At 28.1% G+C, this 14136-nt stretch overlaps 5 protein-coding genes across 5 annotated transcripts; 2 read left to right on the top strand and 3 right to left on the bottom strand.

Annotated features, from left to right (window-relative positions):
• Positions 1-304: 304 nt before the first annotated feature.
• OCT59_001486 (uncharacterized protein) lies at positions 305-3488 on the bottom strand (the record flags this gene model as incomplete). Its single annotated transcript, XM_066139612.1, has 8 exons — positions 305-420; positions 483-659; positions 880-1044; positions 1113-1398; positions 1482-1743; positions 2048-2502; positions 2581-3026; positions 3152-3488. 8 exons carry the CDS (start codon positions 3486-3488, stop codon positions 305-307), a joined length of 2244 nt encoding a protein of 747 aa, XP_065989004.1.
• A 477-nt stretch (positions 3489-3965) lies between these two features.
• OCT59_001485 (uncharacterized protein) lies at positions 3966-6164 on the bottom strand (the record flags this gene model as incomplete). Its single annotated transcript, XM_066139611.1, has 3 exons — positions 3966-3975; positions 4051-4255; positions 5456-6164. 3 exons carry the CDS (start codon positions 6162-6164, stop codon positions 3966-3968), a joined length of 924 nt encoding a protein of 307 aa, XP_065989003.1.
• Positions 6165-6202: 38 nt separating this feature from the next.
• On the bottom strand, positions 6203-6805 carry OCT59_001484 (uncharacterized protein; the record flags this gene model as incomplete). The annotated part of the gene is made up of 1 exon (XM_066139610.1): positions 6203-6805. One exon carries the CDS (start codon positions 6803-6805, stop codon positions 6203-6205), a length of 603 nt encoding a protein of 200 aa, XP_065989002.1.
• Positions 6806-7741: 936 nt separating this feature from the next.
• OCT59_001483 (uncharacterized protein) lies at positions 7742-8909 on the top strand. The gene is made up of 2 exons (XM_025321146.2): positions 7742-8164; positions 8241-8909. Exons 1-2 carry the CDS (start codon positions 7799-7801, stop codon positions 8466-8468), a joined length of 594 nt encoding a protein of 197 aa, XP_025169648.2. The 5' UTR covers positions 7742-7798; the 3' UTR covers positions 8469-8909.
• Positions 8910-9473: 564 nt separating this feature from the next.
• On the top strand, positions 9474-10147 carry OCT59_001482 (uncharacterized protein; the record flags this gene model as incomplete). The annotated part of the gene is made up of 2 exons (XM_066139609.1): positions 9474-9480; positions 9834-10147. The coding sequence occupies 2 exons, from the start codon at positions 9474-9476 to the stop codon at positions 10145-10147; spliced, it is 321 nt and encodes a 106-aa protein (XP_065989001.1).
• Between the last annotated feature and the right edge of the window lie 3989 nt (positions 10148-14136).

The following is a 14136-nucleotide window of genomic DNA, read 5'->3' as shown; positions in this document are numbered from 1 at the left end:
TTGCTTTCACGTTACCACAAAATTTAATAACCCTTATTTATAATATTGCTGAAATTACGCATAATTGATAAAGCAAACTTTTATTTTCGTGTTCAACCTGTGAAAATACTTTTTAAGAATCTTTAATTATGTAATAACCTATATAATAATCCATATAATACAGGAATAACTATACAATAACCTATATAATAACCTATACAATAACTACAAAATGTCAAAAAAATACTTGCAATTTTTACCATTACGCCTATTAAAAGAAAAATTCTAATGTACTTTGAGTATTATCAATTTCAGTTGATACAAATCATGCTAGTAAATTTTCCTCTACATTATGAAGTGATCCAGATTGTTGATAACAATTTGAAATATCATATAATGGCTGTTGCATAGGAGGTATTTGAATCCTATTTTCTGCAAAGGCTATTTTATTATTAGTGTAAATTTTAATAAAATTTCAAATTTTAAAACTTTACAGAAGATACCTAATATTTTTTCACTCAATTCAATATCAATTGTTTTATGAATATTTATTGTTTCTGCATTATCAAATTCACAGTCTTCGGACTGTTTCTCGTTCTTTATATCAAATTCATTATTTATATCTTCATCCATATGCAACCGATTGTTATATGACTGTGTTAATTCATCAATAGAAGTAGCTAGATAAGGGAGCTTACACATATTATGTAATTATTATAGGGGGGGAGGGGGGTAGTTAAAATTTTACGTTACACTTATTTAAATCATATGATTTATAAATATTATAATTTGATTGGTTATGAAATCTAACAGGGGGGGGGGGGGGTAAGGTTTATAAGAAAATGAATATTACGTGATATGTGTAACTCCCCTAAGAATAACAATGGTGACATCGAAGACCTAGTTTTTGAAAGCATTCTTCATGATATGCATGGCCGCATATTAATACTTCTCCATGTTCATCTGTAAAATTGGCACAGTTAACATGATCACAAAACTTATTGATACTTGGTGGTACTGTTGAATGATATCCAATAGGTAATACACCAGCAGAAAATCGAGATTCTATTATGTACGAAAAATAATAATAAGTTTTTTTATTAACTTTACCCTCCATTTTTTTTCTATTTGACCATTATTCTGCCATATTCCATCAAAAAAATCTAAAAGAAAAAGGGCAGTTTTTTTTACTAAATTGTCCAGATCTTTTTTTTTATATGGATAGTCACGCTTTGGTGCAAAAGAAGTGTTAAATAGATTATCATGCCGGAAATGATCCAAAAATAAAGCATCACGCCTCAGTGAATCGGCTGTTGATACTTTTGCATTTGTATGTCGTCGTAGTAAGCTATGGAAATTTTCTACAGCATATTCATCAAATTTATTCAAACTATTTTTCAACGTATCAATAATAGGATGCTATGTTTGTTTCCAATAATGAATGTCTGATAGAAATGCCAGTAAGATTTTATCATAATTATGCCGATTAAATCTCTCATTACAGTCCACAAATGAAATGCTGTAGAAATGTACTCTTCAAAATGGTTTCCTCGAAACAAAGTGGCGTAAATATCTAAAGAAGAAGGTATTAAATTATCAAGAAGATCAAGGAATGTTAGATATCCTACGGCCTTTGATAATTTAAAACGTTCTTTTACATATTTTCTAATTAGTTGCCAGCCTGCATGCGCCAAATATAATAGTAAATTTATTCTCCATGGCTTGGGTTTCGCAGCCAACTTTTTTTTCATTCCAAACACCCTTCTATACATTAAATCAAAGAACCCCTAAAACACTAAGAAAACAGATTCTCTAGTGTTAAGTGATAGAAGCAAAGGTCCCAAAAATGGGAGCAGATGAGTAATCTCTCTTGGGATGCTGGAGTTATCCGATTCTAATTTTTTTACAATGGCTTTTCTAATATAGAGCTGACCGGGAAAATCTGCAGGAATAGGAATAACATAATTATTCAAATACGTTTGTATTTCAGGTAATCTATTATGCATTTTAAATACATTAATGTTAGTTAAATTTTATTTTTAATTTAACCAAATGCATTTAGACTAACTCAATAAAGCTCTTTATAGCTTGAAGGTAGTCTTTTGTGTTTTTAAGATTTAATTCGATAAGATCAACAGGTTTTATTTCAGTAAACTTGCGTCCATATCTTTCGAAGAGATCAGCATCATATGAATGTACTATTAATGATTCCAAAAGACTTGACTCATTCGCAGTAGTAATGTCTTGAAATTGAGCCCAATGGGTTTTCAATGAATTGTAGCTCATGGCAAATGAAATCATATAATTTTCCCAAAGTGTTATCTTCAAAATAGAAGCATCAACCCCATTAGGATTATGTATAGAAGTATTACTTGAAGAAATATAGGGAATAGGAGTTATTTTAACATTATTGAATAATATGGTCGCCATATGTGAAATTTGGGAAATTGACGTTACAGATGGGATTCGTGTACCATGAAGGTTATGGTAATCATCAATGCAACCGATAAGAAGACTGTTAGACTATATATATAATAAAATTATGTTAAAATCGCAATTTTTTTTTTAAAAAAAATAATTTTAATTCGAGAATAAACTTACATGACTGTTAATATATGTGCGAACACTAGATTTATGATCATCTGCATTTTTTTTTAACATATTATAAACAGTTTGATACGTTGAACTCATTCCCATATTGGCTAAAGTGTTGATGCCATTTTTTGAGGTTCCAGATCCTACCATAAGAAGTCCTATCACCGTTTTCGTCCCACTAACTTGCTTATTACGTAACGCTGCCATTTGATAGCATAACATCATCACTTTTTGTTTAAGCATTTGTTTTGTTGCATGGTTTTTTTGTGTTGGATTCATAGATTGAAACAAAATATCAAAAAATCCACGCAAATTGATATCCCGACTTTCAATTAACGCCACAAACTTTATTGGATCAAAAATAGGTAAATTGCCTCCCTTTTGGTGTTGATAAAGTATATTGGTCATACGAGCTACTTGATCACCAAAGAACTGTGAAAATCTTACGGGCTCTATTTATATTTAATGTTATTAATAATAATGTTATATACCAATTCTCGTATTTAACATTACCATTAGTTGAAGACTCCTTTAATTTAGTTATATATTCTCCCAATTCTAATTGTCCCTTTAACACGTTGCTCTAAAACTTCTAGATTGTGTGTATTATCTAGCAAATCATGATACACTTCTTCTCTTAAACAAATTCTTTTTGCTCCTTTGTATGATAAATCTTTATCAGCACTTTTTTTACTGTATTTTGATATGTTTCGTTTATAGGAAATAAGTTCATTGTAGTGTTTTATACAAAGTTGATCATCCACTTGCAATTGAACTGTCAATAAAGACACTGTAGGACTGTTTTGCACTTTTGTAAGTGCTTCTAAAGTTAATTTTCGAAACTTTTCATTGGAATTTTGCAGTCCACAAACAGCACAGGGTCCGTTATTTCGCTTGCAAAAACCTCTTGTCATTTGCTATTAAGAGAAGTCTAACCTAAAGTCGGATCTGTTTAAGCTAAAACCGGATCTTGGTTGAGAAAGAGCTGTTAAACTCTCATGTAAATTTTGGATGTATATTGTTATGTAGTGTATCACCACTTTTATATGAGTCTTTTACTCCTTTTTTTAAAGTAACGCGTTACATATATTTGTCGATCACATAAATTGAATCACATGACTGATAAATCAGCCAATAACACGGATCTTTACCTATGCTATATTTATCAACAGGGCGGACATCTCTATTTTATCACGATTTTGCCGATCATTTTGCCGATCATTTGTCGATCATTTATTCAATCATATCACATAAGAAAAATACTGTTATCAGTTATTTTTTGCAAAATTTACATATTAATGTATACTAAAATTTTAAGAATAGCTTAATTTTACTTCAGAATTATAGTATATTAATTTTTACCTAAATCAGAATATTATTAAGCAATTTTACTAATGGAAACTTTTTATAATTTAATGAAAATAAGTATTTTTATTAAAATTAAAATAAAATAAAGGATTTTTATCTATCATTTACATATTATTATAGTTTAACCATATATTATATTGAATTTCATATTGATTATTTATATTATATTCTTCTTGTTCTAAAAGACTATCAATATTTTCATCATCATAATCTTCATCTAAACCTTTATCTTCTGTAAATTCAGATATTTCATTATCTTTTAATGGTTTAAATAATCTTTTATTCAAACTAGTAATATTTGTTTTAATGCTTTCTGATAAATAATTAAAGCAATATTTACACTTTTCATCAAGTAGACTTAAGCATTCTTTATGATAGCTATGGCCACATATTAAAATAATTTATTATGAATTTGATGATAGACAATTTTCTGCATCACAAATTTTATCATTATCAGGTATATTTGAAGTACTCCAAGCTAAAGGAAAAAGCTTAACATTTACATTTCTATTATTAAAACTTGGAAGTTCAAACATATTATTATTGTTATTATTACTTGATTTTCCAATATTATGATAAATTATATCAAAAAGAGATAATAAGAATAATGAAACTTTCTTTTCTAAAGATATTAATTTAACCTTTGAAATATTTGTATTTCTTGTGTTAATAAAAGTATTTTTAAATCCATCATCATTTCTTTCAATATCAATAGTTTTTGCTTTTTGTATAATTTGTTTATCAATATTTGATTCAGCTGTTTGATATCTAAGAGAACTATGAAAATTTTCAACAAAATAATCATTAAAAATTGGTAAATTATTTTTTAAAACATCTAGTATTGGATGATCATTTAATGTCCAATAAAACACATCACTTAAAAATATAAGTGGTGCTTTATTATAATTATGTCTATGCAATCTTTGAAATAAAATCCAAATTTTTATAATACTTTCTAAATATCCTTCAAAAAATCCACATCTAAAAAGTTTAGTATATATATCTAAAGTAAGTGGTAAAGAATTGTCTAATAAATCTATCATCATTAAATATTCAACATCTTTTATATTTCCAAAACGATTAATAATTAAATTGCGAATATTTTTCCATCCATAAAATGTTAAATTTAATATAAGATTAATAAGTCTTGGCTTTGGTTTTTGTGCTAAAATCTTGTTAGCTCCAAAGAGATCATGATATATCATTTCAAAAAAGAAATGATATTGTTGAAATAATGTTTCTCTGCTATTTAAAGAAATATGTAGTGGACCAATCATAGGAATTATACTTAATATTTGAGGTGAAATTCCAGAATTTTCTTTTTTATTAAGTCTTAATGTAATAGCTCTTCTTAAATTTACTTGACCAGGCCAATCACAAATTGTAGGTATTACAAAATTATTTAAATAATCCTCTTGTTCTATTTTTTCAAATACTTTAAATAAAATATTTGAAGATTCAATATAATCCTTTGTATTGTGCAAAGGATGTAAAATAAAATCCACCAACTTACTATTTTTCATTGATCTTAGTTCTTGTTGATTTTGAACACGTCCATCATAATTATGAACAGTAAGAAATTCCAATTTATTTTCATAAGAATCATCAGATAAATATTGCTTCCACATTTCATTTTGTTGATAATAACTTTTTCCTAATTTACTCATGAAGCTAACATCAATATAATCTATAATTAATTTAAAATCAACACCTTTAGGATTATGAATTGGAATTCTGTTTAATGAGTAATAAGGTATTTTAGGAATATTAGAATTTGAATTTAATAAAATTGTTACAAAGTGATTAATGTCATGTGTTTTTAATAGAGTTGGTTGATTTCTTCTATGAATATTATGATAATCATCAATATTAAGTATAAACATATTTTCAATGTTTTGTAAACAATAGTCATTTACAGTATACTGATGATCTTCTGAAATATAAGTTTTTTGTCGATTTACTGTTCTTCGAGATACTGATAATCCTATATTTGCAAGTGTATCAATAGAAGAAGCTGATGCTCCAGAAGTTTCTAAATATGATCCAATATCTGCTTTAATTCCATTTATATATTTGTTATTAATACTAGCTAAAAAATAACATAAAGAAACTAGTTTTTTCTTATTATTATTATTTGTTTTATCAGATTTTGTATTAGGATTAGTTCCCTTATATAATTCATCAAAAAATCCAATTAAATCTGTATCTGCTTCTTCTAACATAATTTTAAATTCATCAGGATCATAAATTGTTTTTTGTTTTAATACTTTCTTTGATTTTTATAAAGAATGTTAGACATTTTTTTAATTTTATCACTTAAACTAATTTCATTTGAAATTGTTAATTGTGTTATAATCTCTTGATAATCTGATTCAAACTGCTTTAATTCATCTCCACTGTATAAAACATCTTTTCTAAATGAATAAGCATGATTTCCTATATTTAATATATTATTATCATTTTCTTTTTTAGAAATTGGTGCATTATATTCTTCTAATATATTATAATCAGGATCTTTATCTGTCCTTTTTCTGCATAAGCTACAAATTTTAGCAGTCTCATCTAAATTTAAAATTAACATCAATCTCTTTGGAACCTTTTCAAGATTAAGGTTTTTTGATCTTTTATTTGTATTTTTTGATTGACTTTTATATTCATCATGCTTTGGATGAGAGCAAGTTTCATTATGTTTAAGGTTATGAGCTTCATTAATAATAAATTTATTATAGTGAGTTTGACATAGTTTCATGCCAACTAAAATAATTTCTTTATTTGTTATTGGAATTTTTGTATTATTAGTAATTTGCTTAATTGCTCCTTTGCAATCAGTTGAATTAAAACTGCAAGTAGAATCTGTTGACATTTTATTGAATAATTTATTCAAAACTTTTATATTAAATTCAAAAAAAGTGTTGTTTTTTATTAAGTTAAAAAAAAATAATGCTGTTTTATATTATATTTAAATTAGATAATAATATTTTATATTAAAATTGATACAATTTTTATAAGTATTTTCTGTAAATTTTAAAAACTATTTATAAAAAAATGAACAATATATATAAAATTCAATTATTTTACTTTATTCTCTATTTATTATAAATGAATTAACCCTTAAAACAGTTCATAAAAACTATACCAAAAATTAGTCTTATTAACCTTAAATAATTGCAAGTATTTATTTAACAATAACTTCTGGGTTATCAAAAATTATCCAGGTTTATTTTAGCTACAGATTCTTGAATACCTAAATAATATACTATAAAAGTTTCAAGTTTCGCCCGAACATCTGTGGCTTCGCCCGAAGCTTCAAAGTCAAATTAGCAGATGATCGGCATATGATTGGTAAATACTATAATTATTGAAAATTTTGGCTCAAAGCTAACTTTGGCATTACATTTTTTTTTGCCACAAAATTTTTATAGTATATTTTTGATAACCTAAACTACCAAATAAAATAATTAGTGTAATTTTTTTGAGCAAATATGGCTTTGCCCGAAGCCTCAAAAAAATGGGATAATCAATATATATATGATCGGCAAATGATCGGCAATGTGATATTTAGCATGTCCGCCCTGTTATATTTATCTGAGGGACAGTTTTTTTTTGCCTCACAAAATTATTTTTTCACTTCCCTTTAAATGTCACCGGACACGTGGGGGTGGAATTTTAATTATAAAAGTGTCGGTGATACTGGGGTAAATGCTTTAGACGTCCCCCAAAAACATCACAGGGTAGGGTGGTAAGATTTTCCGAGTGAAAGTATCACGGTCACGGTTTCAGTTACTTTTTCAAATTCTTCAAATTCTTTCTTTCATATGTATTTTCGCGTCATTTTATTTCTAGTTTACACGTAAAAATGATTTCATTCTTAAATTTTCCAACTACTCGTATTCCCGACACTTTATCCATATCTTTAGTCCTTTTATTTTTAACGGGTGTAGTTACTACTCTTGTAATAATTATTTTAGGTATTTTTCTGATACCTAAAGATCGTGTGTGTAGTCGAACCGCGGTATATTCCCAGCCGCAGAAAAAAATTTGGAATACACTAATAAAATTTGGATCCTACCCACAATGGAGATCCAACGTTATAAAGGTTGAAATTAACCAACCGGGACATATTCCACCCGATGGTTTTGAGTGGTTTAGGGAATTTACACCACTCGGAAACATAAAGTTTCGTATTGTAGAACGTTGGGAAAACAAATTATTAAAGAGAGAGGTACTGTTGTAATTTTGATCGATCTTTTTTATTTTTCATTAACTCGAACTATTTTTTTTTTATAATTGTTAATTAGATTGTACGCGAGAAAGGTGTTCATTGCGGCAGTTGGACGATTGAACTTGAAGAGATAAGCGAAAACTCTACGAGAGTTACCATTACTGAAAAAACTAGTGTTCATAATGTTTTATACGGAGTAATGGGATTGATTACAGGATATAATCAAACAATTGATCTATTTCTTACGGATCTTGGTGCAAAATTTGAACAACAAGTAATAATTACGGATGAAACAAGAAGCTGAAAAAAAAAGAATCCACGAACCACGAAAGATCAGTTACTTTTTAATAATATTATAATAGTGATGAAAATGAAGGAAATGATATCATGGTAATCAATGTGATTGTATATAGCATAATCTCCAAGAAATATTGACATTCGACTTATAATATAATTTTTAATATTTCCTTACTCTTAAAAGAGAATATAAAACTATCTTCAGTAGCGCCAAATCTACCATATGATTAGGTAACAAATAAACATGAATAACATAGATGATTTTCATACTTGTCAGCTTATAAAAATATTTTTTTTTTCTTTTTGTCCTTTTTGCTATTTTAAAGTCTTACCGTGTGTATTAGTATGACATTTTTACGTTAACAGTTGCTTTGTGACGACTCATATCTTATATTCTTGAACACCTTAAAATTTTATTAAATTTTAATATTATTACAACCTTCTTTACAATATAATGTCTTTCTCAAAACCCGTCACTTTCCTCCTTCAAAAAACTCCTTCCTGGCCTCCCTGAAAAAACTTCACGTGACGAAACCAGTAGATAAGATCAAGATCTTTCTTTTTTGAACTAGCCGATCCTTCTTCAAACACTAAGTCACTAATGATATTCATTTGAGAATATGATACACACAAATGATTATCACATTAACACTTCCCCAATCCGGTACAAATCAACGAGCAGACTCCCCAACATAAAATTCCAAATCAGCAAAATGTTCACGCATTTTTTTCCTTTCAAAAGTGCTTCACGACTTTCACGACGAATACAAAGTAAATATTACGACATGATCAGGTCGAAATTACGATAATCAACCAACGAAAATTCTCCACGGAACAACAAATTATCAAAAACCTTTTTTAACTTCACGTATCGATTTTATTCTGGAATTTTTGTTCCATGTAATATGCTTTAACTTCTAAGACTCTGACTATTCCTTGTGATTGCACAATACCATCACCTTTATCATCACGGCAATGATAAAATCTCCCATGCTAACCCACTACATCAAAGATGGGCGGTGAATCCCGTTAAAACCGTCTACTCTCGACGTCGCATGTAGTCAAATATCAGGCTAATGGACGTCAATTCTTTTTTAATCACAACAAACGTTATATTTATCGTAAAAGATTTGGTGAACTTCGTCATTCGTGAAAAGACAACGCGTTAGATTTGAAAGACGTTGTATACGTATTTTCCTTAGTCAACCTACAATACTTAAAAATCCCAGGTAGAACACAAACCGGCTATGGCCAAGAAACATCGTTTCCTTTTTTTAAATTCACAAATTATCAACAAATCCATCACTCATCTTAAATACAAAAAATCCGACACTCTTCCTCGTGAGGAGGTTTACAAGTTCAAATTATCTAGAAACTACATTCAATCAAGAACAAACTTCTGCTAGTATTCTAGCACCTCAACCATTAGATACACAAACTCCGGTCTTTACTTACGACCAAATACCTTTTCAGAACACTCCTGTTGAACCTACAAGTGAAGTAAACCCCGCTCCTGATTTCGATATTCCAGGGGACCTAAAGCCTTTTATACCAGCTGATGGTCAACTATATCTCAAGAAAAGTCGAAAAAAAAGAATTCTCTTAGAACCTGATAGTAAACAATGGTATGCCGAGTTACGCAGACTAAGAGATTCCCACGACGACGTGAAAATATTGATCGATTAGAAAAGAGAAAAGCAGCTTTACTCGGCACCTCCGTCAAAAGATCCGATCTACGTGCAGCTATGGCACGTGATCTAACAACATATCAAGATGACTTCATACTACGAACAACGTAACAAAATTACCCGCGAAACTGGCGGAATTAGAGTCACAATACAAAATTTTAAATTGGATTATTTTTCCATTTTGACGCCAATGAAGCTCATTATCGCTGCAAAGGTTCTACTTCGGAAGAAGCAAAAGAACTTGAGAAACGCCCACGCAAACGAAATGTGGATAAGTCCACCAATTTAGATTCGCATAAAATCGTCCACCCGGACAAGAAAGCACGCCCTTCGACAGAATTTTTTACTGGCTCTCAGTTGGAAATGCTCTCGTTTTTACTAAAGAAAATTAATTTAGAGCCGAAACATTTATTTTTTTACCTAGTAGTAATTAGAATACTCCTTTTTACACTACATCATTAGCATTACAAACAATTTAGAATAGTGTGAACCATTCCACTTCTGACAGTATTGATAAGTGGCGACCTTGTGCCGAAAGCAAAATACGGATCCTTCTTTTTTTGTAGGGTGGTTGTTCTCTCTTTTTCTTTTGTATGGCTTCCGGGTTATTTTTCTTTTTTTTAATTTGATTAACTAGCGTAGTCCTACTTTCTTAAATAATTCCGAACGAAGGGTGTGGTCCTGCTTAGATGGGATGAAAGTTAGAGATCTACACATATAGACTGTTTAATTAAGTACTCTGGTGCTAAATACATGTTATTTGTAATAGACTTTAATTACCACTCTTGAAATAAAATAAATAAAATAAATAAATATATAAAATTTTTAAAAAGTTTACTACATCTAATATCGAGATTTTATAAGATTTATTAGCAAGTGAACTGGGGGAATAAAAAAAGTTCACTATAAGCCAAATTTACTATAACGAGCTTCACTATAACGAGCGTTGACAGTATAGTGGTATTTCTTTATTAATTATTATTATTAACTACTTGCATTAATAACAATTCATAATACAATTCATAATTGAATAATATAAATTGTGGATCACAAAATATTAAATAAAAAAGATCAAAGATTAAAATAAATGCATATCGGATATACATCATATAATTCATATATGGTACAGACTTTATAATTTAAGATCAGTTTTATCTTTGAATCAAGATGAAAAAAAAAATATCCTTTCGTTTAAAAAAATTTGAGATAATGACAAAATATAATAATGTTAACCAACAAGTTAAAAATGATTTTAATAAAAAAAATACCAAATCTGAAAAAATATTCTACCATTTTTAGCATTCATAATATTTGATTTATTATATACAATATATAATTCATTATACTTCGTTTTCACATAAATCTGCACAATATTCAAGTGGTATATCATACGAAACGTATAAATATGGGATATCAAAATGTGAAGAAATAAAAAGGATTAAACCCGATAACAATCATATCCAGAATAGGAAATCCTAGATTTGTTCCTGGAACTAAAAATGTTTTACTAAAAAATGCTAGAATATTGGATGGCATTGGTGGAGATTTTATCGGTGATCTAATATTAAAAGATGGTATTATTCTAAGTTTGAAAGAGATTAAGCGAAGGATTAATGTAACTGGTGATACTGTCATGGCCAAATTTAAGAGATACAGATGATGGTAACGAAGAAACAGATCCACTTATTAGTATTAAATTAAATTATTTCTTTTTTTAAATTAAATTATTTTTCTTATTTTTTTTTTAAAAAAAACAAAAATTGATCCGAATTTTTTATTTTAAATAGGTTCGTGCGAAGGATGCGATAAATCCAAGTGACCCTGGTAAAGTTACTTTAATAGTGTTTTTTTCTTTATCTAAAATACATTCATATTATTAACTTTTCCATGTGGTATAGCAATTAGTGGAAATAACAACATCATCAATGTTGAAATTTAATGGGGGGGAGAGTGGATATGTAATAAAAATGCGACCAGTTACAACATTATCAGTAGAAGATATGGGAATAAATTATGGTATTAATCCCGAAGAAGAAAAGGAATGGAGATGGTTAAAATTTCTACTAATGAACAATTAAATAACCCATTTCCCGAAGATTTATAATATGACAGTCTAATTGCTTTATTTAGATGCTATAATTGCTATGAGGTGATTTATGTGTGAACTTTTTTTTTATCGTGTAAATATTGTGTGAAGTTGCTAAAAAATTTTGTTCCCTTTTGATTTTAGACGTTTGATACCGAAACTATGATAAGAATTCATTAGAATTTAATTTTACAATAACAGCACCATGCATTAGATGCATATCGTATTCCAGACGTAATAAAAAGAGCAAGTTCACAGATTACTACAGCAACATTTTCAGATTTATGGGGATATAAAAAAGAAGCATTTCAAGCAAGTACGCGTTCACCAAAAATATTAGCAGACGCTGGTATACCTGTAGCAGTAAGTCAGATCATCTTGTAACAAATGCACAATATTTAGCATTTGAAGCAGCAAAAGCACATCATTATAACTTGATGAGAAATTAGCCATAGCATCAGTTTATTGTTGTGTGGGATTCTCACCTACTTGATTTGAGGGCTACCCCATTAGAAGTTTATATCGACGGTATTCCCCAATTTGATACTACTCCTGTTTCTGTTTTTACAAATTCTACTAAAAGGATCATTTTTCTATGAAGAATGATAATACAGGGGAAAGAACCAGTGTTGTTAAATTGCCATATCATTTGCCCATTTTTCAAATGACATTTGTCATTTCTCATACATTTTCATAGTAAAATCGATGTCATTTAATATCATTTCAATGTCATTTCTGTGTCATTTGACAACACTGGAAAGAACAGCATCATCTGTTTATATTATAAAGAATATTGAAAAAGTCTTTATAGATGTAGATACTATTATTGAATCTAATTCATCGTTGAATGGTAAAAATATTAATATTAGCATAATATTAAAGATGGTTTGGTAGAGACTTAGAGTTCATTGGCACTAATTGCACAGAAGTTATTAGCTTAAATTGAGGATATATACTTCCAGGAATGATAGCAGTTGGTACTTAGTTGAAATTGATCAAAAAGCGATAACGTCAGATGGATTTGCTCCAATTATAGTTAATTTAGACAGTAAACATAGAGTAATAAAGCTATAGATGTACTAAAACTTGATAGTAAACCTTTAAATGTTACTTATAAAGCTGATGTACTTACTTCTATTACAGCTCCATTATCATCAGCTGTAATAAGTGGTACATAAACCTGCTAATAATAAATTTTGTGATGCAAAAAATTGTTTATTACTTAATAATATAGATTCATTTAATGGTATTGTTTTGATTTGTAGGTATAGTTTTCATAAAGAATGTTTAGCTTTATGCAATGGTAAATATAATAATTGTTTTAATTATTTATCATTTGGAGTTCAAAAAAATATTAGTGTCTTAATAGCAAAATTAACTACTCCATTAAAAGATAATGAAATATCTTTAGTTGAAAAGAAAACAAAGGTGAAAGTAATGATGAAAATATACAAGTACTTTAGAACAAAATATAGATAATCAATTTGAAATTTTATATTAACAATAGTCAAATTATAAAAATTTATAATTTATTTAAATAAAAGTAAGTTTATACATTTTTATTAAAACTTGAAGTCACTACTAAAAAGTTTTATTTAATAATAATGCAATTCTAATAGAATTTATTAACTTGCAGTGAGTTTTATCATTAAGCTCAATACTAATGTATAAAATTTCCAATTAACTTAATAAAACAATATTTTATTAAAATTCAAAAAGTTACTACTAGTAGAAGTTATTCAATAATAATGCAATCTTAATAAAATTTAATATGCAGTAAATTTAAATAAATGTTGGCTATTTGAGCACATATTATTATGTAAGATTTTAGCTAATTTATTATAGTAAAGTGATAAATTGAATAATTGATCGATAAATGATTATTAAAATTGTTAAAATGA

This window comes from Rhizophagus irregularis, chromosome 1 (genome assembly GCF_026210795.1).
Source record: "Rhizophagus irregularis chromosome 1, complete sequence".
Classification (NCBI taxonomy): Eukaryota; Fungi; Glomeromycota; class Glomeromycetes; order Glomerales; family Glomeraceae; genus Rhizophagus; species Rhizophagus irregularis.
The sequence above is the reverse complement of the archived record's forward strand: the minus strand, read 5'-3'. Positions and strand labels throughout refer to the sequence as shown.

Excerpts from the sequence above, each read along its gene's own strand:
- OCT59_001483 (XM_025321146.2), top strand. The coding sequence starts at position 7,799 with ATGATTTCATTCTTAAATTTTCCAACTACTCGTATTCCCGACACTTTA. Across the intron at positions 8,165-8,240 it reads ACAAATTATTAAAGAGAGAG|ATTGTACGCGAGAAAGGTGT; the intron begins GTACTGTTGTAA and ends ATTGTTAATTAG.